At 45.4% G+C, this 25685-nt stretch overlaps 1 protein-coding gene across 1 annotated transcript in view; it reads right to left on the reverse strand.

Moving 5' to 3' along the window:
- Positions 1–764: 764 nt before the first annotated feature.
- LIN28A (lin-28 homolog A) overlaps positions 765–25685 on the reverse strand; it is a 47783-nt gene continuing 22862 nt past the window's right edge. Inside the window, exons 3-4 of the mRNA XM_081920985.1 lie at positions 5354–5538; positions 765–2424 (exon numbers count right to left, since the gene is read on the reverse strand). Coding sequence (XP_081777111.1) covers positions 2208–2424; positions 5354–5538 — 402 coding nt within the window. The 3' untranslated portion in view covers positions 765–2207. The remainder of the gene's footprint in view (positions 2425–5353; positions 5539–25685) is intronic.

Genomic DNA, 25685 nt, shown 5'->3' on the forward strand with positions numbered 1-25685 from the left:
AGAAATGGTTGGATATCTGGGAACAGAGAGGGCATCCACCCCCAGAAAGGTGAAATGGGCTTGATACGTAAACTGCTTTTGTTGCCCAAGCTTTATGCATCTGGCTGTGCTGTCCCTGTAGTCCCTAACTGGCCCAAAGGTACAACCCACAGGAAAGTTCTCCTACCTAAACTCCTTGGGAATGAACAGGAGCTGAGCAGGAGTGTCAATGCACAGGAAAAACGTCCCACCGGATTGTACATGAAATCCATTTGTGAATATAGCTGGGGGCGGATGCAGACAATCTATTCAAATACAGTGTCTAAAAACATCAGTCCACCCACAAGCTACAATTGAAAAACAGAGACTCTTTTGTTCTTTGTGCTGTTAAATGTAACAATGCCTCCCCCCCCAAAGTTTTTAAGCCACAAGGTTCCAATCTGTTCAGCCCCAGAAGGCTGCTGAGGTTCTTCCATCCCTGAGATGTACAAGAATACCTGAGAAATACATTGCAGTTATCATGTCCTCTTTTTTTCCTCTTCTTTTTCTTCCTTTTTTTCTCTTAAAGATTAAAATATACAAAAATACAAAACAGAATATTTATACTTTTCTTTAAAAAAAACAAAAGCAATGAACACTGAACCCCGTCCCCCCAAAAAACCAAGAAAACAAAGAAAGCAAAAAAGAAAGCAAACCCAAAGATACGTCATACACGCACGTCGTAGTGCAGGTTTCACATCACGGCTTCAGAGCAAAGAGACACCCACCCACCCTCCCCCATGTGTCTCACACGGCAAGTTAAGCTGTCCTGGGAACGAAATAAATTAAAGGCATCAGTAGGGAAAGCAGGCAGGGGGCAAAGGAACAGCAGCTTTACCTGATGAGTGAAAGTTTGAAAACAAAATGGGAAAGACTCGAACTCAAAACCTTTGTGCTTGAAATTGTCACAGTAGATCCAGCACTAAATTCCCTGTCAGGCTTTTTGGAATAAGAAAGTGTAAAATTAAAAATACTACAAACAATACGAATTTAGTGTCCTGTGTTTGTGTTTGTATCTGTTACATTCTAGCCAAGTAATATAAAGCAGGTATGTGGACCCTCTGGCCTGTCAAATGTTGCTGAACTACAACCCCCATCATTCTTGGCTATTGGCCGTGTTTGCTGGGGCTGATGGGAGTTGTAGTTCAGTAGCAGCTTCCCACACCTGATGCAAAGCAACACATAGCCAACAAAGAAAAACAAGCCATATTTCCAAGTGTAGGTCTCAGGCCTGGTTTGACAGTTAGGGTAGGCCTTTGGCTTGTGGAAATAATTTCTGCCCACCACAGTACATGCATTGTTTAAAATGCTCCTTTTACATATCTGCAAGCGGGCCAACATTTCCTCAAACACCTGAGGCCTAAATCTTTCCATTTGGCCAAGATGAGTCCCCACATACATATGGGCAGTAAGAAACTTTGGGGGTCACCCACACCTGGGCAGAAAACAGAGGCCACAATATTGTATCTGTCTGTGGTCCCCAAAGGTAGGAAATTTAGATGTATTATTTAGAACAGGGTCCTGAATAAACCCTTAATTCAATAGTGGGGAACCTGCAACCCTTCAGATGTTACTAGAACCCAGCTCCCATCAACCCCAGCTAGCATGGCCAGCGGTCAGGGATGATGGGAGCTGTGGTCCATTTACATCCCAAGGGTCGCAGGATCCCTACCTGTGCCCTAAAATTCTGACTTAAGTAGAATGTAACAACTGCTTTCTCTGCCTGGGCCACTCCCCACAGCATGCAACCACATGAGATCTGGAGGCAGCTGTTTATTCCTGACAACTTTAACCTGTGCAAAAATCGACCCACCTCTGAACCAGATTTCTCAGCTGCTTTTTTTTTTAACCCTCAAAATATTGCTTGGATTGCTGGAGAGAGCAAAACTGAAAAAGGAGCAGCTGCTTCCCCATTTCCCAGAACTGAACAATTGGGGACAGGATTTGCAGAACTCCTTCCCATGCTGAAACAAGGGGAGGAGGCTGCGTCAACATTCAGGCTCTCTGAGCTTTCACTTTGCTAAAGTCTTACACGTTTTCAGAGCTGCTGTTCTCTTGCTAGGTGCCTGCCTTCCCTAAGCCTGGAGGCAGAGGCTATTCAGTGTTCCCCCCACCCACCCACTCTTTTTTTGCCAACTCGATGCCCTGAAGCCTGTTGATCCGGTATATTCCCTCCTGATTTCCCAACATCATTCCCTGGTTTCAGGAACAAGGGGTGAGCTGTGCATGTCCTCCTCCTCCTCCCGGAGGTAGGCGGGCTTTCCCTGAGAACTGGGCGACTGCTGTGTTTTGACGGGGCAGTTGGCCACCATGTGAGCAATGCTTTGGCAAAAGTGGCATTTCTTTGGTTGTGGCGGCAGCTTGCATTCTTTGGCGTGGTGATCCAGGCCGCCACAGTTGTAGCATCTGGGAAAGAGAAAAGAGATGGGGAGATGAGGCGCAGGAGAGGTTCAATTTGTTAAAGATCACAAGAAGCCCTCGGCCTTCTCTTTTCAAAAAGAAAGACAGCACCTTTAAGCCACAAAACCGACATTGATTTACGTACAAGTTCTAAGTGCTCTGGGTCCAGGATTCTCAAGAGTAAAACAACCACAATGTAAAATAATTAATAATTTCAAATCCTTTAATAAACCGAACCTGGAAGCAGAATGTGCCATCAGGTGCAGCTACATAAGAATCATATACAGTTGTAGCTTGGTTCCTTAATGGCTTAGTTGTTGAACAAATTGGCTCCCGAATGCCGCAAACCCGGAAGTAAGTGTTCTGGTTTGTGAACGTTTTTTGGAAGCCAAACATCCAACGCGGCTTCTTCTTGAGTTCAGGAAGCTCCTGCAGCCAATCTGAAGCCACACCTTGCTTTTCAAACAGCTTCAGGAGTCGAATGGCCTCCCAGAATGAATTAAGCTCGAGAACCAAGGTACCACTGTAATTGCAGAGTTAGAAGGGACCATAAGGACCATTTAGCCCATGGGTAGGCAACCTAAGGCCCAGGGGCCAAATCTGGCCCCATCACCTTCTAAATCCAGTCTGCAGACGGTCCGGGAATCAGCGTGTTTTTACATGAGTAGAATGTGTCCTTTTATTTAAAATGCATCTCTGGGTTATTTGTGGGGTACAGGAATCCGTTCTTTTTTTCTCTCCAAAATATAGTCCGGCCCCCCACAAGGTCTGAGGGACAGTGGACTGGCCCCCTGCTGAAAAAGTTTGATGACCGCTGAATTCTAGCCCAAAGCTGTCCCATACAGGGATAGAACCTGCAACCTTGGCATTATCAGCACCATGCTCTAACCAACTGAGCTAAACAGTACAATTCTCTCCAATTTAAGCATACAATAATTAAGGATACACACCATGTGTATCATGAGTGGAAAGTACACATGAACGCCACTAGGGTGCAACAGTGCTCTGCTATCACACTGTTGACAGCTACTTAAGGTCTCCTGCGGAAGGCAAGATTGATACAGTGATGAATCCAGAGTGGAGTCCCTAAGACGGTTAGATGGTGCCTTGTCCGGTTCCTTCTGGCAACTCCTGAAGCCAAGCTGGTGCCAAACGTATTGCTCTGTTTTCCTTTGGACCTTTCCAGCAAGGCCAAGCGGGGGGGGGGGGGGCTTGCTGTGTGGGCAGCCCAGGGCCTCCATACACACTGCTCAGGCTTGTGCCCAGGGAGGTCACATGGGTGCTGCTAATGCAGCGCTTTGACTTCACCCCCGGAGGCACACTCCGTTGTCTCTTGAGAAACATGGATGCCAACAATGTTCACCTTCATCTCCAAACACAGGAGGGCATTCCTCATGAGGAGGCGTACAATTCACTGACAAAGAACATGCTTTTCATGTATGCATCCAGCCAAGCCTATTTCCCTGCCACATGCATTTAAAAGAATCCCGGGTTGCAAGATCTTAAGCTGATGACATTCAAAAGAAGTCAATTCTGCACAAAGCAGAGAAATGGCTGAACTCAGCCTTCCCCAACCTTCAGGTGTTTTGGATAACAACTCCAATCAGCCCCGGTCAGCATAGCCCACGGTCAGGGATGATGGGAGTTGTAGTCCGAAACACAGACCCATATTATGGTGTCTCTTTTCTTTTTCTGATTTAACTGCGCAAAGGGGAGGGGGTCTTAGGGGGAAAAGAGACCGATCACAGCTCCATCCTGCAAACACACGTTCGCAGAACAGGAGCACCAGCCCGTGCTATTCAGCCCCTGGGTGCTTCTGACCTCTGACCTTTCACTTTTGAGTTTTTTGCCCTTTCCTGGGAAATTTGCATCTGCCATTCATTTAAAAGGCTGAGGGAAGCCCCTAGCACAATGTAAAGGCTGCTGTCCAATCCCTGTCCAGAGGAGGCAAAAGCCACTCAAGCTCTTTTGAGTTGCTTGGGCTCCGGCCTTAAAGTAACAAACTCTAGCAAGGTAGCATTATTGATGCCTGCTACTGTACTGTGGGGAATGGCCCTTTAATTATAGTGAGGGCAGGCAGGCAGGCAGCCAGGTTGGACAGCAGCTGAAGGTCCTGGAAGCCACACTGCCTCTTGCCACTCTTCTTATTGGGCCTCTGGGCCCTGATTTTTAGCAGCGAACAGTCAGCGCTGCCACTTTTGAATGGGAGCAAGGCTTGGCTCCCACCTGCAGTGGACAACCGCCAACTAAATTTGCCCCAAATGCAATGCCACGGCCTATAGATCTATTAAATAGATTCCATAGATCTATAGCCCAGGACACTGAATTTGGGGTGGGGGGAGTGAAGAAACCCAGCATGCCGAGAGGCTCACAAAGTCTGTCCTGGGGTCTCAACCCGCTTTCGGAAGGGGCCTCAGGTTTGACCAAGGACAATCCCGAGACCCACCCTCCCCAAAATGTGTTTGGGGGAGGAAGCAAAATAGATGCCTTTTTGCCTCACAGTAATGGCTGATATGGAAACCCGGCCTCTGTAGGACTGGGAAGATTAGGCCTTGCTGGGGAGAAACCCTAAACAGCCTGGCTTGGGATTTCTCTTTCTCTTCTCACGTCCACTTCCCTTCACTCCACTGCTTGAAGAATGGAAGGGAATTGTTTTTCTGGAGACTCCATGGATGGAAAGTTCCTCTCATGCAAGAAACAATTGACTGCTGATTTTGAAAGATGAATTGAATATTGGGACTTTTGGAATCATTAGTAATACTGCACTGGATTTGTTTTTTACTGTGGTCACATCGGTACCTTACATTGAAAGCACTGTTATACCACTGTGTCTTCTCCCAAAGCATCCTGGGAACTAGTTGGTTAAAGGATGCAGAACACCCAAGGTCTCATAAGCACAGCAGCTGCTTGTTTCCTTGCTTGAGCCAGGCCTTACCTATCTCCTTTCGGCCTGCGCTTCTGGAGGTTTTTCCCCTTTGGTCTCCTCTCACTGCCGATGCAGAACACTCCCCCTGGGCCGGTGACTCGGATGGACTCCAAACCCTTGCAGGACTTCTTGAAGGTGAATTCGACTGCCTCTCCTTCCTTCAGGCTGCGAAAGCCTTCCATGTGGAGCTTGCTCTGGAGGCCAGGGGGGAAAAACAGAAAATTATCCTGTCTTTGATTTTGTTCCTTGGATCTCATAAATTAAGTTTAATGTTTCCATCAATGCATAACCCCATATTTTATCATACCATTCTTTAACAGTAGCTGATCACTGTTTTCCTGCATATACTATTATTATTATTATTATTATTATTATTATTATTATTATTATTATTAATTGGCTTTGTGTCAGGTATAGAATTGGTGCAAGACATTCTGGTTTTGCTTGCAACATATTAACATGGTTACTCTTCTAGAACTCATTCAGGCCTAACTCAAACTTCTGCTTTATAGCACATTTGCAGAAGAACCCAGGACAATAAGAAATAGAAAGCATGTGCCAGAGAACACACACACGCACGCACAGAGATTCCAACTAATTAAAACTCAATCAGCTACATTGAAAGTCTCCATTGAACCACTGTGCTTGTAACATCTGCAGAGTGCCCCGATCAGGTCTCTAAGGGTCATCCTCCAACGCTTGCTCCGATTCATTTCTCAGCAATAAAAATGGATCGATGGTTGTGTATGTGTGTGTCCCTGGAGTGCCCAGTTTGCCATTGTGACATTACACCTCCTCCTTTTTACCTTTGATAGAGAAACATTTGTTGTTTAAATCCTGAGTTCCACAACCGTTTTATCTAAGGTGACATAACCGTGGAACTTCTTAAGTTTTTCACAAGGAGAAGACTTTTCCACTGTTGCCGAAATAAGACTCTGCTAGTAAAAAAAACCACCCCAAAGTGAGGTAGTGTAATCTGGGTCCCATCTGCACTGTATTTTTTAAAGCAGCATCATGCCACTTTTAACACTCATAGTCTAGGGTTGCCATATTTTAAACAGTGAAAATATTGAGTGCTTTTTTTTTCCAAAGTGGTTGAGGTTTTTTAGCAAATTCATATGGAACCATTAGTGTGCCCCCCAAAGCATCCTGGGAACTGTCTCCTACAATTCCCAGAGTTCCCTGGGAGCCACACTGAGAACTATAGCTCTGTGAGGGGAATAGGGGTCTCCTAACATGCTCCCCATACAAAAGATGGAAAGAATGAGGGTGAGAGATAGCAAGTGAGGTTATGGTTAAAATTAGATTAGCACTGGGGACTTATTAGTTCACACTCCCTATTGCTATCATAATCAACAACAGCAACACAGCTAAAATACAGTGTGTGCTAAATTACGGTATAAAGTGCCATCTCAGGATTAAAAGGAGCCCTATGGTCATTTTCAATCTGTTTTGGGAAAAGTGAAAATAATAGATTTCCACCTATCCTGTGTTAACCATTTCCAGTACTTGTTGAAGTAGTTCCCACTATCATTCCTTAGTCAGACAGGCCATCTGCTGTACACAACAGTTCCTTAGAACAGAAGGGTGGTTTTTTAAAAAAATAATAATGAATGGAGCATGCCCACCATTCATGAGTTGCTCAGTAACCTAGATCATGTGACTGCACTTAACTTCCCTCTGGCCGAGTTGCAGGGAAAGCCCATATTTAAAAATGGTGCAGAGCCATTGTGTTGATTGGCCATCTCACAGTCGGTGTCGGCTCTCTCTCCCCAAAGCAGAGAGTATTTAATTATCTTCTTCCGTATCCTCTCTGCTACCAACAAGCATTGGCCCCTCGGCCATTCTAAATGCACAGAAACTTTGTTTGTTTGCTAATTCAATAAAATGTAAGTGTATTAAAAGTAAAACAAAGTAAGGCGCAGGCTGATGAAGTTATTCCAAGAATGAAGCTGTGATAAAGAAGTCACATTTAATTTGCAATCCTAAACACTGGACACAGTGGAGCTTTACTTTGCACTAAACATACATAGGATGTGCAGTTGTTTTAACACTTTTTTTGCTAACCTGGTGCCTTCCAGATGTTTTGCACTATAACTCCCATCGGCCTTAACCCTCATTGCTTTTGTCTGACTGGAAGGTGTGCTTGAACTCTAATAATGCCTCCTGCTTTGCTGGATGGAGGGGAGAGAGGGAGTGCAGAAACACACCTAAATCCATTGCTCTTCCCTCTTTTGTCTCTGGCCCCACTCACCCCTGGAATGTGGCCCCCAGAAGCTGCCCAGAAGGGAATGGAGCCCCCAGACTGAAAAAGATTCCCCTTCCCTGATTTGCAATCATTGCACCCACAGAAGCAACTGGGCAAACCAGCCAAATGGAATGAAAACTGTGGGCACCTTGTTGATAGTTCAAAGAGGTGCATTCAAGTCTCACCTTTGGCATGGCCTTACTACATAGACCTGAGCATGGGTGTCCAGAGGTAGGAGCAAGGGGGCAAGCACCCATCACCCCAGGCAAACCATAACCCACAACTGCCTGCTTTAATTGTTTTTTTACAGAGTACTGTAAAGTTCTAGTATTTGTGGAACCTGAGATAGGAGGCAAAATATACAGGCACTATTCTTTTCATATATATATATATTTTTCCTGAGGAACTAGCCTGCTTCTCCACTTTCGGTGTTCTACCTTGCCTTCCCCTTCTCCCCTCCCCCAGAAAATTCCTGTGGACATCCTTAGGTTTGGTTATACCACTTGCCCCATCCCGAGTGGAGCTCAGGCCACCGCACCAGAAACTCAGAATTGTTTGCTTAAACATTTATGATCTACGCTCTTGTAAAGTATATCAAGGCAGCTTACAACATAAAAATATATATACAATATAATCAGTCCCTAAATATCCATAAAACAATAAAGTGGTACCTCTGGTACTTAATTCGTTCTGGAGGTCCGTTCTTAACCTGAAACTGTTCTTAACCTGAAGCACCACTTTAGCTAATGGGGCCTTCCACTGCTGCTGCGCCGCTGGAGCACGATTTCTGTTCTCATCCTGAAGCAAAGTTCTTAAACAGAGGTACTATTTTCTGGGTTAGCGGAGTCTGTAACCTGAAGCGTATGTAACCCGAGGTACCACTGTACATTTAAAGCACACACCACCCCGCAAGAATTCTGGGAACTGTAGTTTTTGAAGAGTGCTGGGAACTGTAGCACTGGGTGGGGTAAAAGGACAGCTCCCAGGATTCTTTCAGGGTGCTCTAAATGTATGGTGCACAAACTGCCTTAAACACCGGTTTCAACTTCGGCTCTCCAAAAGTCATCAAAAAGCAGAATGTGCTTCTCTGTTGACTAAGCAAACAGGTCAGACTCCTGGTACTTTTCAACCAGACCTGGGAAGGAAGAAGCATGCAGCTTTTCCCCATTCAGCACTTTCCCTCTACAACCCCTTCCCCAGCCATTTCCCCCTTGACACAGGAAGCACACGCCTGGGAGAGGGTTGTGTTGTCAAGTGGCAACACTCCCTTCCCCAACCCATCCTTTCACTTCTCTCCTTTGCAGCTGTTTGACAGCAGCCAGAGCCCCATATCTGCCTTTGAGCCCTCTAGCCCGGCCCCTTACACCCTGCATTATTACCTGCTCTGTCCTTGCAAAAACAGGGCCAACCAAAGTCACACACTTTTTTTTGCTGGTCTTTCATCAGATAGCTTGCCTTAGCACTCCCAGTAATCAGTCTATTTAGATTGATAGAACAAAACCTTTACCCCTTATCGGCGTTCAATTCTAATCACAAATGGGGCATATCTTTGACATTTTGAGGCAACGCAAGCATGTAATCCTTGCTGCAGATTGGCATATCAATCTATTGTTGGCATGGATTGAAAGTGCTGGGGCTTCTACAAGCCCTCCTTTGATGTCAATGTATGAGGTTCGATCAAATGATTTCCAAATCCAATTTCACCCCTGGCCACAGATGCTTCACATTGGTGTCTTCTCATGCAGCTGGGAGGGAGGATGCTGAAGACTCTCCCCCATCTCAATAGAGTTGCACCATTCACACATAAGCATGGAGCCATATGGGGCCGAACCACAAGAGAAGCGTCTCCCACCTGGAAATGTGAATCATAGCCATATCCTGAAGGACAGATTAATCCCAGATGCCAGATGTGCCCATTTTGAGAACAGATGGGTCTACTGAATTGTAAGCTTTCAAACAGGTATTGCGAATAAATACAACTCCCCACCGACAAGCCTATTTAGCCTTATCTGGTACTCTGGGGATGCCTATGACTGGGACCTGCAATAAAATGTCACAGCATGGACTGTACCCCTGGCGGCCACTTTAGTGCTTCTAAAGTCAGTGATGGCCACAAACTTGGATGGCTTTAGGATTAGACAAATTCATGGAGAAGAAGGCCATCAGTGGGAGCCAGCGTGGTGCAGTGGTTAGGAGTGGTGGACTCGTAATCTGGGGAACCGGGTTCGTGTCTCCGCTCCTCCACATGCAGCTGCTGGGTGACCTTGGGCTAGTCACATTTCTCTGAAGTCTCTCAGCCTCACTCACCTCACAGAGTGTCTGTTGTGGGGGAGGAAGGGAAAGGAGATTGTTAGCTGCTTTGAGGCTCCTTAAAGGGAGTGAAAGGCAGGATATCAAGTCCAAACTCCTCTTCTTCATCAATGTCTACTAACCCTGATGGCTAGATTCTGCCTCCAGGGTTGGAAGCTGAATACAGATTGCTGGAAATCGCAGAGAGAGGATTTTGCTTCTGGGTTTCCTATAGGCATCTAGCTGGCCCCTATGAGAACACGATGCTGGGCTAGATGGACCATTGGCCTGATATAGAAGCGCTACTCCTATGTTTCATTCTGGATTCCAGCCACTCCATCCCCCCCCCTCACATTGTTCCCAACATTAGTCAGAATTATGTGGCCACTGGGTATGTCCAGTCCTCAATGGACTGTTCTGAGAACATCCTGCCCTTTTGGGATTTTCCCCAAGCCCATTGATACCTCTGCCATATGTGAGTAGGTGCCAATTGTTTTGGCAGCATGTGCAACTGGTGCTCACAGGTGGAACATCAGAAACAGGGGGAGTGACACCAGCATTTCCAGACCATTTCACACCAGCATTGCCAGAAATGCTGCCTCCCCCCTCCCCTTATTGAAATGCTGCCCATGAATTACAACATTACAAAGAAAACAGGGCTGCTCTTGTGCAAGGTTTTTAAAAGCTGATTTTCCAACTGCACAAATCTTCCTTAAGACACCCTATGCTAAATCATCATCATCCTTCAGGAACAAACCAACCATTTTCATAAGGCACCAGAAGGTCAGGAGTGAAGAGGACAAGGGAACCCCCAGTCAGGGGAGCTCCAAAGCCTGGGGGCTGCGGCCAATAAGACCCTGTCCAGAGTACCCACCTGCTTTATCAGAAGGCAAGGGAATAGGGAAATAGACTGTGACCTATGCAAATGGGCAAGCTGATTTGAAAGAAGGAGACCCTTAAGATCTCCTGGTCCCAGGAGTAGTAGAAACAGGCGCTGGCCCTGGGATTTGGAGGGCAACTTTGGTGCAGGGCTCCAACCTGGGAGAAGCAGGACATGCAAACTAAGAATTAGGCTGTATTTTGTCTTGTTGGACACTCTGTGTTGGGCAGTGGGCCTTTTGCTGCATTGGGGTCCTGACAAATGCCCAACTTTGCCACATTCTGGAGGCAGACTTGCTAGAAGCCACGTTCATTTATATCATGCCTCTCAATATAAGGACTTCCAGGGCTGCCAACAGCAAGCGAGCACCATAGCCCAGTGGTAAAGCATTTGCTTTTCGCGCAGAAGGCCCTTGCTGAAATTCCTGGCGTTTCCAGTTATGGCTGGAAAGAGGCCCATCTGAAGCCCTGAACAGCCACTGCCAGTCATATACAAAGCAGTACAGGGAAGCTTCCTGCATTCCCCATGGTGTGGTCTCTCATTCTTTTCTCAGAAAAGCAAAGAGCCACATTGGGTAAGTTAATTCAGAGAGGTTCAAAGTAAGGCAGTTTCTTATGTTCCTAAATAACAATCTTGCCCACCTTCCAGGGTGGCACCCTCAGTTCCTGCAACGCGCTACACTAGCCAAGGCTGTGGAGCCTCACCTGTTGCCCTGGCAGGGCTGAGCAACACTCTTAGAGCTCCACATAGTAAGGGGATAGGACTAGAGGAGGGCAAGCTGCCTTGTCTGCCATTGCTGACCTTCTCGAGGACCCAGGATGCCTTTCCAAGGGCTCCCGGGAATACAGTCCAGAAAACTATAGCAATAAACCTGAGATACACCCACATATACACACCTCAAACTCAGTGATCTGGTGTTTACAGAGATCCTGAGGATAGGTAAAGGTAAAGGCACCCCTGACCATTAGGTCCAGTCGTGGACGACTCTGGGGTTGCGGCGCTCATCTCGCTTTATTGGCCGAGGGAGCTGGCGTACAGCTTCCGGGTCATGTGGCCAGCATGACTAAGCCGCTTCTGGCGAACCAGAGCAGCGCACGGAAACACCATTTACCTTCCCACCGGTGCTATACCTATTTATCTACTTGCACTCTGATGTGCTTTCAAACTGCTAGGTTGGCAGGAGCAGGGACCAAGCAACGGGAGCTCACCCCTGGCGGGGATTCGAACCCCCGACCTTCTGATCAGCAAGTCCTAGGCTCTGTGGTTTAACCCACAGCGCCACCCGCATCCCGATCTTGAGGATACTGAAACCTTAAAGGCTCGTGTGGGTGGGTGTGCATGCGCATGTGGGTGCATGCATGAGCCACATTTTTAAAAGTCCATCTCCCCAGTGGTCAAAGAGATGCACCAATTTGCACCAGGGGACAAGTTAGATCAGTGTCTCCTTGCAAATATGGGCAGCCGACCCTCTGTGCTGGAAGCAGCTGCCTCTCAGGGAGCGCTGAGTGAAATGTGAAATACCGCTGTTTATTTTGAGGAGTGCTTGAGAGATTGGCCAACCAACACCAACAAAAAAACAAAAAGCAATCTTCTCTTCCCCTGGGGAACAGGAGGGAGAAAATTGCAAGGAAGGCTGTCCGCCCCCCCCTCCCTTTGGCCCTGGGTCTTTTGAAGTGACCTGCAAAAGAAGCTGGTGGTCTTCAGAGCACCCCAAGCCCTCCCCCCTCCTTCACAAAACACACACATTGTTCAAATTCCTCTGTTATCAGATAGGTAATCAAACTGAAGCCCATTGAATTAGTCAAATAGCCCCCTTGCATCTGAAAGAAAGAGGCCCAATGCCCCATCTCCACACACCACACACAAAGCAGGAACATTCCCAGGCCTTCTCCAAAAAACTCTTCCACCACCCCTCCCCCCCTTCTTCCCCCAAAAAAGGACTTAAGAAAAAAAGAAACAGGAGCTGTTAGAGGGAGAGAGACAGAGACAAGAGCACAAGTGGGAGAAGGAGAGATTCTGGTCGCAAAGGCGGCAAATGAAGGGATTCTGCTTTTAACCACCAGAACTGGGCAAAAGAAACAAAGAGCTGCCCTGGTCCACAGGGATGGCCAAATTCCAGAAGGTCCAGTGTCTTTGGAGGAGGGGAAACTTGGCTGTGTGAAAACCTGAGTCTGTCTCCATCCATGTACTATCTTTAAAGCCGGTGGACGAACAACTCCCTATTTTTGCCATGGTGGCGCAAAATGTGCAAATAATTGGGGTTCTGCAGCTACCATGGTATAATTGTGGCTGCCTATTGTCATTTTTAAAGCCTGGTTTTGCTTCTTAAATGCAACGAGGTCTGTAATGGAGGTCTGGAGACGGAAGCAGGCTTCCACCAACAGCTGGATGATGGTCAAATCTGATGCTGATGCTCAACGGTGCAGCATCTGTTTGCATGCAAACAGTCCCGGGTTCAACCCCCAACATCTTCAGGAAGGGGTGCAAAAAAAGACTCCTTTCTGAAATCCTGGAGAGCCACTGTCAGTCAGTGTAGATAACACTGATTCAGTATAAGGCAGCTTCCTATGTTCCTATATTTCTAGGCTGCAGTCAACAGGCCGAAGGTATCATCATGACACAGACAGGGGTGGATTCTCCACCCAGGGCCCTTGGATATTACACGCAAGTAAAATACTGGATCAAGGCCAGAGTTAGAAAAATATCCCCGGTACCTAATGATCACTACTCTTCCTAACCTAACAGTGGCATGTTCTGTTTGCTGAAAAAAAGGAAGCAGTTAACGCTCTGCTTTCTATTTCTGTAATGCAACCTGCCCTTATCTTTTGCATTTTGAGACCTCTATATGACATTTTTTTCTGAAACACATTTTTTTTTTGAGGCAAGACTGAATGAATATGGGCACATAGATAAGGATGCACTCTGCCCCAACAGCTTCTAAGAATATAAGAAGTGCCCTTCTAGATCAGGCCAAAGGCCCATTCAAGTCCAGAATCACTTTCTCACAGTAGCCAACCAGGTGCCTATGGGATGCTCAGAAGCAGTGTTCAAAACTAGCCAGGCACCAGGGACGTTTTGCTGCTGGCGTAGGTTCAGTTGCAACTACGTGGAGCTCTCTAGGCACCAGATTGGCGACCCCAGTTTAAAAACCTCTGCCTTCGTCCATTTTTCCACTGTGTGTGTTTCTCCTTCTTGCATAACTGGGACAAGTGAATTGTTCTAAGAGCAAGCTACCGTCAAGCAACGTAGTTGAGATCGCAGAATTGTAGTGTTGGAAAGGACCCTCCAAGGGCCATCTAGTCCAAACCCCTGACAAACGGACCTTATTCCATTGTGGCAACCATTTGTTTAAGGTGCTATTTGGCACCTAGCTTATATAGCTGTGTTTCTAACACTGCTCAGAAGCAGGCCCTGAGTGGCAGCAGCACCTCTTTCCACTTGTGACTCTATGTGCTGTGTGAATAATCTTCCAACGTTCAACTTCATTGCATGGCCCCGGTTCCAGCATGACAGGAGGGGGAGAAAAGTTATTTCTTTCTCCACGCAAGGCATATCTTATACATTTCTATCATGTTTCCCATTGACTCGTTCCCCCCCCCAAACAAAAATAAATACAGTACCACTTATTGCTTGGTATGGATAAGCAATCCCTAATAATTCTCATAAAATATCAGCAATCCATAAACACCAATAGGAGGTTATTCAGATGCTCCTCCTCCCTCTGTTCCAGAGCAGGGAAAGAAACTGCAGGTCTCCAGTTTCTTCCTTTTTCTGCTGGAAACCCCTTTATTCCTCCCAAAGTTTACCCCTCAACAAACACCATTCAATTCCTTTTCTTCTGACATTGTGCTGGGCAAGTTGTCTTGCTGACCATCCAGCTCTCTTGTACCTTGATTGGACATTCTGTACTTCAAACAGCCTGTCCATGTCAGTCACTGATCTGTACAGGATTTTTACACAAGACTGGAGCAGCCACTCCAAACAAAACCATTTGGCTGTCAATGCAACATTACCCTTCTTGCTTGAAAACTGGATCTTTTTCCTCTAACTTAATTTTTCAGTATTATATTTCTTTTTTTATATATGCTTTTTATTAGTTTTCTTACTTAACAAAAACACACAAGAAATTGACAAAAATGGTAAAATAATAACAAAACAAAAATACATACATCCATAAATCCATACGTTCTTACAAAGGGACTTAAGCCACCATATTCTTAATTCCCAATTCCTTATCTTCCTCAATAGACTTCTGTCTTCCTCAAAGCGGGTCTGTCTTATCTGTTTAATAAACTGCTTCTTTAATCATTTCGCTATTTCTTCTGTTATCTGAATACTATACTTATAATCCATATTGTGGTTTCTGAAAATTAATCAAAGCATGTCCAGGTTTTAACTTAAGGGCACTATGTTTTAAAAAATATTCTTTATAAATTTCCCACTCCTTTTTAGTTTGGCTGCATCCTAATTGTCTCCGTCATTTTTGCCAGTTCAGGTATTCAAATAATTTATCCTGTCATTCCTTTTTTGTTGGTACTAATTCTCCTTTCCAATTTCTGGCAATTAATGTTCTTGCTGCTATTGTAGCATATAAGAATGTTCTCTTTTTTCCCCCATTTGGAATATCAGAATCTAAAATGCCTAAGAGGAAGGCTTCTGGTTTCTTTATGAAAGTTTGCTGAAACGTTTTTTTTTCCAATTCCTCATATATAATATCCCAAAAATTGTTAATTTTTTGGCAACCCCACCACATATGAAACAGTGTCCCTTCTGCCTGTTTATACCTCCAGCACGTATTAGATCTCATTTTATACATTTTGAATAGTTTGCTGAGAGTAATATGCCACCTGTAAATCAGGTTTTCAGTATTATATTTCTATCCCACCTTTTTTCCCCTCCAAGAAACACAAGGTGGCTTACATGATCCTCTTCCTCCTCCTCCTCTCCATTTTATCCTCACAACAACCCTGGAAGGTAGGCTAGGCTAAGAATTAGGGACTGGCACAAAGTTACCCACAGAGCTTCATGGTCAAGCAGGGACTAGAACCTGGATTTCCCAAGTCTCAGTCTAACACTCTAACCACTACACAACACTGGCTGCCCCCCCCACTGCATTCCATTTATTGCCTTTTATCTCTCCCTTCCTCCAAAAAGCCACAGGCAACTTACTGTCTGCTCTGCTTTATTGTTTTTATTTATTGTCCGCCCCTTTACCCCAAGGTCTCAGGGTGGGTCACAACAATTTGAAACACAACATTAAAAACCGTTTAAAAACTTATGGGGACAAAAAAATACAATCACAGAAAATAACATCTGACAAAAATAACAATAGCATCTAATAAAAAGTAACAAAAGTTTATACAAATGCTTATATTGCACTCAGATTTCCAATCTTTCTGCATTATATGCACTTTCATATTTGCTTAAATTTGCAGCTCTGAGCTGAGAGTGTGACTCACGTCTTGGTCCTCCCAACAATCTTGTAGTGTAGGCAGGGCTGAGTGAACAAGTGACAGGCCGATAGTCATGGCTGGGGGAGGATTTGAATCCAGATGGTCTCCCATCCAGCCATATTCAAAACGCACAAGTTCTTCAGCCTTGAGGCCCCAGATGTTATTGGACTAAAACCCCTGTCCTTAACTGGACTCTGTTGAAATGAGAGGTATTTTCTTAATCTCGTTTAAGGGTACAGTTTTTCCTCAGTTCCCAGCACAGCCTCTTTTGGGGAGATCAAGGGTGGAAAGAAAGAAAGAAAGAAAGAAAGAAAGAAAGAAAGAAAGAAAGAAAGAAAGAAAGAAAGAAAGAAAGAGAGAGACCGAGCCATATTTGATGGCTATCCCTGCATTTGTACATAGGAGCTATGCATATATATTTTTGCATTTCCAGCAGCATTAAACCCTGGATGTTGTTTCTACCTAATGTGTTTAGGAGTGGGATGTCAGTCTCTTTGTTTGTTCTGCTCGGTTTCAGACTCTGCCCCTTTGACAGGCCAATAGAAAAAGAACAGCCCTTCAGCTAAACCCATCACTAGTATCAACAGAAATATCCTATGGCAGCCTTCATTAATATGACCTCTGAAATGTTTAGGACTACAGTTCCCTTCAGCCCCAGCGGAAGGGAGTTGCAGTTCAAAACATTCGGAGGGCACCAGGTTGGGTAAAGCTGACCGGTGTTTAAGAACCTATTTGTTTCCAGATCAAAATATGTATAGTGCTGAAAATAAACCAAGAACTGGCACTGCTATATAGCCCCAAGCTGTGTGCTTTCAACAAGTACCTCCTGCAGCTGCCATCTCATCAGGAGGCCCATTCCATACAGTGTAGGAATCCAGGCCTTTAATGTAACAGCACCTACTCTTTGGAATTCCTCCCTCTTACATATCAGAGGGCAGAGCCTCTGGGGGAACTTTCCTTCTTCAACAAGTATTTCAAATTGAGATTTTTTTTTTATCCCACTTTGCATCTATATTAGATTTGCAATTGTTGCATCAATGTTTTCAGATGTGTTTATTGTTAAATTGAAAGGTTTTCTGGGAAGAGATCCATAAATACAGTTAAATAAATAAATGCATGATTTGGATCTGGGCACAGTGCAGTGAACCCTGAAAGCTCATATTTCATTTCTTCTTCTTCTTTTTATAAAAAAGATAACACCCAAGCTTTTGGTCCTTAAGGCTGCAGTGGCAGGCTTGAAATGGTGAAACCAAACATTGGAGCAGGGAGCTGAGCAGGATTACCAGTGAGAGGATAGAGAGATTTGCAGAGCACTGAAGAACCAGAATAAATTATGCTCAATACTATATTCCTATTGCACACTTATTTCTGACTTAGCCCCACTGAACATGGTGGGATTTAGTTCTGTGTAAACACATGAGCCTCTTTCACAACCACTTTATCCTCCTCCCATCAACCCTGTGAGATAGGTTGGGCCAATCACTATCTTTCAGCCTAAGGCTTCATGTCTTTTTGAGGATTTCCATCCGTAGTCCTAGTCCAACATTCTAACCAAAACACCACATTGGATATGGTGCTTAATTTGCCTCATCCACACAGGGGACAGAATTCTGCTTTCCTCAGATAAGTTGGATTGTCCGAGACTACCCAAGGCGCAGGTGAAACTTGAATCCAGGTGTCTCTGCACTGGATCTCTCCAAAGGACTAAGGCAGGGGCAGGCAACCTAAGGCCTGTGGGCCAGATCCGGCCCAATCGCCTTCTCAATCCGGCCCACAGATGGTCCGGGAATCAGCATGTTTTTACATGAGTAGAATGTGTCTTTTTCTTTAAAATGCATCTCTGGTTTATTTGAGGGACACGGCTGAAAAAGGTTGCTGACCTCTGGACTAAGGATACAAGACCAATTCTACAGTAGGCAAGAGCAGTCTTGCAAATATGTCTACAGATGCTACTAGTCTATGAAAACAAAAACAAAAAAAACCTTTAAAATTGATTAACCCACCTGTGCATATATAGTTAATGTGGCAGCCTGAAATAGAACCCCCATACCCCGAAAGGTCCCTGGGTGAATGATGAAGGAGAGTCTTACTCAGTGCAGGTAATGATATCCAAACCTACTTTAGATCAGCTTTCTATTTGAGCACTAGTGTGGTAGCTATAGGCAAGAAATCAGATACTGAAGATGAATGTGGGGGTGACCATATTGAAATACGAGTTGGGACTCCTACATTGCTGGGGGTTGGACTTGATGACCCCTGGGGTCCCTTCTAATTCTATGGAGGCAGGACTAAGCAAAGGATTCCATCCCTCCTCTGCACCCAGCATAGAAATGCAGTAGCATGCTGCTCCAGGAGAGACAGGGCTCTCTTTCTCTCTCCTTCCCTCTCCTGCAAGTCTCTAGCAGGCTAATAAAAACGTTTTGCAGGTTAGCAACTCTTACGGGCTTCCTTGTGATGTGAGACACAGCGCGGACACCTGATCGGCATGGACCAAAACATGGAATGGTAAAACTTCCTCCACGCTGGCAGTGCTCCATCAGAACATATGATCTGCTTTTCAAATTCTCGACTGACAATCTCTGTAACTAAACACCCCTATTTAACCTGGACTTTGAGCAAGAAAGGAGGAGGTGCTACAATGAGCTACACTGCTTCAGAAAGCAGGTGGGAGATAATATTTTGATTGCTCTACTGCCTTAATATCAACAAGAGATAGCAATAGAAGCGTGCACACAAAACAGGAGTGGCTTTCTTAAAACGATCAGTTTCTAAGTGAAAGGTTTTGAATTCCACCAATCAACAGAATGATTATTACATTGAGATCCCATTGTTCCTCAAAGGAGCTCAAAAATTCCTTGTTCTCCTCATCTCTCCTGCACCATAATCCTCTCAAAAACCTTGGGAGGTAGGTTAGGCTGAGAGACTACCCAGTGGGCTTCATTTATTAATGTGGATTTAAAACAGTTCCAGCACACAAAACAGATGCTTTTTTCAATCTTGGGTCCCCAAAATTGGAGACAACCAAATCCCAACTCCTTTAAACCTAAAACACAAATACATCTATCCTCCTTCCTAAAGGCAAAGGCCAGTCCTTCTCCTCCTGCCCCCATCCATAGACTGGGCGAGAAATAATATAACCTATTTTCTTAGATTTGTGGGGCAATCCAAACCAATGACAAAACCAATACAGAAGAAGAGCTGTCATTGTTCTCCAGACAGAAGTCTCCTCAAGGAGGCCCATGGCATGACAGCAGAAGATGACTGGGGTTTACACCCTCACCTTGAAAACATAGGAAGCAGCCTTAAACTGAATGGGCTTCATTGGTGCATCAAGCTCAGTATAGTCTACACAGTATCTACCACGGAGCTGAAGTCCTTCATGACTGCATACAGCCTACCATCTCAAAGACTTCTCAAGCATGGGAATCAGCCACAGCCCTGCTGTTGTCCAAGCTTGATGAGAGGAGATCTGTCAAGAGGACAGACCTCCTTGTGGCACTCAGGGCCACAGCACAGCTTCCAGCAACAGGAGAGACTGCCGTGGTACTGGATGCTGCCATCAGGGCTCCACTGTTCTCCTTAGGAAACTCCCAAACATTCCTAGTGCAAATCACAGTTTTCCTGCCATATCTCTTGCAGCACCTAGCATGCGTGGACAAGCTGAAGATCATGTGGGATGCCGAGTTCCCAATAGCCTAGAGGCAGCAGTCAGAGTGAAAAGGAGCAAAGGTTGGAGGATGCTTCTGTGTTGGAGCATAAGAAGCTGCCTACTCATGAGCCCATTTAGCTCAGTAAAGCCTACTCAAGCTGGCATTGGCTCTCCAGGATTTCAGACCTACGGTCTTTTCCCAGCGCTGCCTGGAGAGGCCAGGGATTGAACCCAGTGCTTTCTGATTTAAAGCAGATGCTCCACCAAAATTACAATATATCGCCTCTGTTTACTAGAACAGAATATAAAGGGTTCTCACGGAACACCAACAGCCTCTGCAACATATTGTTACTGGGCAGGGCAACCACCTGTCAATCACACATTGTCATTATGGTTTCACATGATTGCTCCACTATCTCTGTTGGACTAAAAAAAAAAAAATACAGGTGGATAATTTTAGGTCACATCCACACCATGTGCTTAAAAGCACATCCCTCTCCCGCCCAGAGAATTCTGGAAACTATACATTACCCCTCTCAGAGATGCAATTCCCAGCACCCCAACAAACTAAAGTTTTAAGATTCTTTGGGGAATCTTTTAAATGTATGGTGTGAAGTCATACTGTGGACTTTAGAGCAGGAGCTGCTTTAGATGGCAGTCTCTGTGTGCTACATCACTTATTTAAAAACAGGGTAAGCCAGCCCTGCTGTAGTTGTGGGGCCTGAACTCTGCCCCAAAGTCCTGCCCTGGTGGCACCACTGCCCTCCCCCTTTTTTACTGTGCAACTTTTTAACCCTTGCCTGGCAAGCTGTATCTGCAAAGATAACATCTCCTACATAAGAAGTCATTTTCTGATGTCCATTTACTCACTCTCAAGAGAGATGGTAAGAAATGGGTTAAAAATGGACCCCATATAGCAGCTTGGAATTATGGGTGCCTCTGGGATCTGAAAAGGAGCTGCTGCCTTTGAATGGTCAGCTAATATCAAATGAGCAAGATAGACTTTGTCCGGGAACAATCTATAATCACTGCCCGCCCCCCCCCCACCAGGTGTGACTAATGGCTGCATACCTTTGATCAGACCATTTAGGGAAGGAAATGACATGGGTTTTACCATCACAGAAGACTTTCCTGATTAAGCTCAGGCTCCTTGCTTGTTTTACAAGCCTGATGGGCTACTCACCCGAAAGGGGCATGTTATATATCCTTTGGCAGTTGTCTCCAAAACCACTTTACCATCACTTATTCCCAAAGGAAGAGGTATGTGTTGGGAATGCACACCCAAAAGCTTTCTGCAGCCAACAGAGCTTGCAACATGGCAGAGCCAAATCTTACCACTTTTGCTTTCAAACACCAGCAGTGTTTTGTACCATATAAAAAGGTAAAGGGACCCCTGACCGTTAGGTCCAGTCATGTCCAACTCTGGGGTTGTGGCGCTCATCTCGCTTTACTGGCCGAGGGAGCTGGCGTGCATGACTAAGCCGAACCAGAGCAGTGCACGGAAACACCGTTTACCTTCCCGCCGGAGCGGTACCTATTTATCTACTTGCACTTTGACATGCTTTCGAACTGCTAGGTGGGCAGGAGCTGGGACCGAGCAACAGGAGCTCACCCCGTCGCGGGGATTTGAACCGCCGACCTTCCAATCTGCAAGCCCTAGGCTCTGTGGTTTAGACCACAGCGCCACCCACGTCCCTTTGTAGCATATACAGAATGTAAAAACAAGTTCATTTTTGAAAGGAGAACTTCCCATACAATGAGCTTGAAGCCCTGAGCCCAAAACCCAGATGAAAGAAGGGTGAGGTGGAAATTCTCACTCAGTGGTCAAAGAAAAGCACTCTGTACATTCCCAGAGGCATTATCTGCTTTGCATTTTGTAGAATTACAGAATTGTACAGTTGAATGGGACCCCGTAGGTCATCTAGTCCAACCCCCTGCAATGCAGGAATTTTTCACGCAAGGTGGGACTCAAAGCCACAACCCTGGAATGAAGAATTTCATGCTCTACTGACTGAGCTGTCCCAGCTGCTGTGTTCCAGAGATTAGCCTGTGTAGAGAAAATAGGCTCCACACACACTGTATCGCTGTATCTTTGCAAACATCTTTCAATACAGGAGACTGCATTTATTTTCAGAAATTTACTTCTTGCCACTACTTGAAGTTGCAAGTTCCTCTTTTTTGTCCACTTTTGAGGACTGCACTCCCTTCTTTTGTCTAGGCTGCAAGTCAAATGGATGCAACACTGAACCCTAGTTTGGCGCTGCAAAGTTTGAGCCCATAAGATGCCTTGGGTTTCTCCTTTCCATCTGCTATATTGTCATTCCTTCCTCCCCTTCCCAATTTCTAGCAAACCATATGTTGCCAAACTGATAATCTATTGTTTTGTGTTTGCTTAGGAAAACAAGGCTTGCAGGCCGGAATCAAAGATTTGTTTACAGTGCAAAGTGACAAACCATGGTTTGCTAGAAAGGGGTTACATCAGGTCATAGATCCCCGCTAAGAGAAAAAGCTTTGTGGGGAGAAGTAGATTGGGCTACCCCACTATAGCCATACATTTCTCAGCCAACTCTATTGCCTTATACACACTGGCCAAATTCTGCCCACAGTGGTCATGTTCAGTTTGGCCCTTGCTTCCAGAAGTTCTTCCTTATATATTTTACTTTATTGTGAGTCCTACAGAGGAGAAAGAGCACTTATACAGCACCCAACCATGGTCAGAACTTAAGTCTGGTACAGTCTTCCTCAATCAGGTTTTGGACTACAACTCCCAACAGCTGCAGCCAGCATGGCCATAGATCAGGGATGATGGGAGTTGTAGTCTAAAAATACCTAGAAGGCAGGTAGTTGAGGAAGGCTTAAACCAGCCTAAACTAGCTATGTTTTGTAATCCCATTATTAAGCTGGTCACAAGGGGGCTGGACTAGATGACCATTGGGGTCCCTTCCAACTTGACAATTCTATGATTCTTTGATTCTGCAAGCATAATGTACAATCTTCCTTGATTAGGAAGGTATGCTGGACTAGGCAGAGAAAAGGCAGCTTGACTAGCATGAAGATGCATTATCTTTTAAGATGGCTCAAGTCAGTAGTTGTAGAGCATGAGACTCTCATTCTCAAGGTCATGGGTTCCCACATTGGGCAAAAAGATTCCAGCATTGCAGGGGGTTGGACTAGATGACCCCTGGGTTCCCTTCCAATGCTACAATTCTATGGTTCTGCTTTTTGGAACACATACTGAGCCCAAACTCATCAGTGGGCCCTGTTATCAGTCCATCTAGCCTACTCCAACTAGCAGGCGGGTTGGTGGGACTGTGCCCCACCTGCCCAGGAGCCCAGCCTACACTGATGCCTCTTAACATGAAAGTGGATCAGTCTGGTTCTATTTTCATCCATCTGTATAGGTATGGACAAATATTCACTCTCCTGGCCAATTCCAGATCTACAACAGCAGTCTAGAGAAGTGGTGGGAACCCCCCAGCCCTCAAGATGCTGGTGAACTACAGCATCCACCATTGCTGGCCACCGTGTGTAGAGTGGAGAGTGTGGTGCGGGTTGGACTCAAGGCTTGGGAGACCAGGGTTCCAATTTGCACTCATCCATACGAAGCCCACTGGGTGACCTCAGGTCAGTTACCAGCTCTCAGCCTGACCTACATCACAGGGTTGTTGTGGTGGTGAACTACCCGTATTTTTCGCTCTATAAGACGCACCAGACCATAAGACGCACCTAGTTTTTGGAGGAGGAAAACAAGAAGAAAAAAATTCTGAATCTCACAAGCCAGAACAGCAAGAGGGATCGCTGTGCAGCGAAAGCAGCAATCCCTCTTGCTGTTCTGGCTTCTGGGATAGCTGCGCAGCCTGCATTCGCTCCATAAGATGCACACACATTTCCCCTTACTTTTTAGGAGGGAAAAAGTGAGTCTTATAGAGCAAAAAATATGGTATGTATGCCATCTCGAGTCCCTTGGAAGAATGATGGGATAAATATGTGAAATAAATATTCTCAAATAATCTGGAGGGCCAAAGGTTCCCTGACCTTGGTCTTGAGCAAAGGTAGATTTAAACCTACCGCTAACCTCTCTGGATGATTTGCCGCAGATTTGCCATCCACCATTTTTTTTAAATAATAGTAACAACAAAACGACACCACTCTAAAATTATACTGCTGAAATTAAGGAAGCATGTGGAAGGCAGGATTCAATTTCGGTGGGGTGAGCTATGTTAAGGCTTGTAACTCAAAAACTAGTTCCTGGGTTCAGAGCGTGTGTCCCCCCCCCCAGATGTATGTCTCCCACACCAGGTTCATTGGTGGACAAAATAGATCCTGCAAGCCTGATGCCTGCCCACCCCCGGGGGGGGGGTCTAGAGGCTCTGAGCAAATCCATCCTCAGATGAACTCTTCCCCAGTAAGAGGGTGGCCTTCTCTCCTGACAGCCTTTCCCAGGAATTTAGACAACAACTAGCAGTCTCAGGGAGAGGCAGCCCAACAAACAATGGCTCGATTATCTAAGCATTTTCTCCCAGAGCTGCCCTTTCAAGAAAAGGTGCCGCCTCATGCGTAGATGGCTCCGTTTGCCCTTAGGAGACAAGAGTGCTGTCTCTGGAGTGGAATGCCTGAGACCAAAAAGCCCCCCCCCCCAACTCCAACATCTTGCATCTCAGCACCTCTGGTAGTGTCCAGATTTTTTACCTACTTGTGCCTCAGTTTCGTAGGCTCCAATGGAGGGGGCAGTGTGGCATAGTGGTTATCTCCACATGTAGAGCCATTTGTTTCAGGAGTGTTCTGTTAGGTGATTCGCAATCTTTCAACTCCCTACCCCCACCTGCCTGCAATATGGAGATAGCAGAACCAGTATGCTATGCAGGGCTATTATAAAGACAGAAGCACTAATGCATACAAAGCATTTCACCGTGAGAAAGTGCAACGTAAATACAGTGTATCATGAGTGGAGGCCTACACCAAAATGTTGCAGTGTATCCTCTCTTGGATAAATACTTCTGGCTCAGGGTTCCTGCAAGCCATTCCTTCCAAGAAGGACATTCTTTCTTCTTTCAATTTGACATTTCCTTCTGTCATTCTATATTCTGTGAATATTGAGTTTGCTCAACCCTCATTGGCATTTCTTTTCTCCCTTAAATGGGTATTTTAAAATCTAACTCCTGCAAAATCTGGGTCTCCCCTGAGCATGCTGATACCTCCCTGTTGTTTTTCACTACAGCTGTTTGGGCTATAATCCTGGTGGCGCTCACAAACCAAGTTTGCCATTAAGAGGAATGATGATGAAGCATTCACTCCCTCTACAAAACATTAACAGAATAAGCGCGCCGTGCATTACTGAGCAAATGCAATGCATGAACCTCAGAAAGAATAGGTCTGGTTTTCACTGGGAACAAGCCTTGCTGAACCAAACCAAAGGACCAACTTTTCTAACTTTCTGTTTATGGCTTTGGTCAGCCAGAAGCCTTTAGGAAGCAGTAGTAGATCATCCCCCTGCTTTCTTAGTTCTCAGCATTCAAATGCATACTTTCTCCCTTCTGAACCATTCCAAATGTGGAACATGGCAAGCAGACTCCAGGAGCAATATCACAAGAGTTTATCTTTAACTTAACCTCTCAGCTGAACTGAATTAGCTCAACAGCAGTTGAAAGAAGGCCACCTTGGCCCTTTTAGCTTCATGGGAGAGATGCAGCTATAATGAAACAATCAAAGCTAAAATGGCAATAATATTTAACAGATAAACATTTACCAAATCAACAGAACATTTTTTAAAAAAAATATTACAACTCCTATCCTGTGTGGGAAGCTGAGGCTCCAATACCTTG

This window comes from Podarcis melisellensis, assembly GCF_964234715.1.
Source record: "Podarcis melisellensis genome assembly, chromosome: 8".
In the NCBI taxonomy this organism is placed as follows: domain Eukaryota; kingdom Metazoa; phylum Chordata; class Lepidosauria; order Squamata; family Lacertidae; genus Podarcis; species Podarcis melisellensis.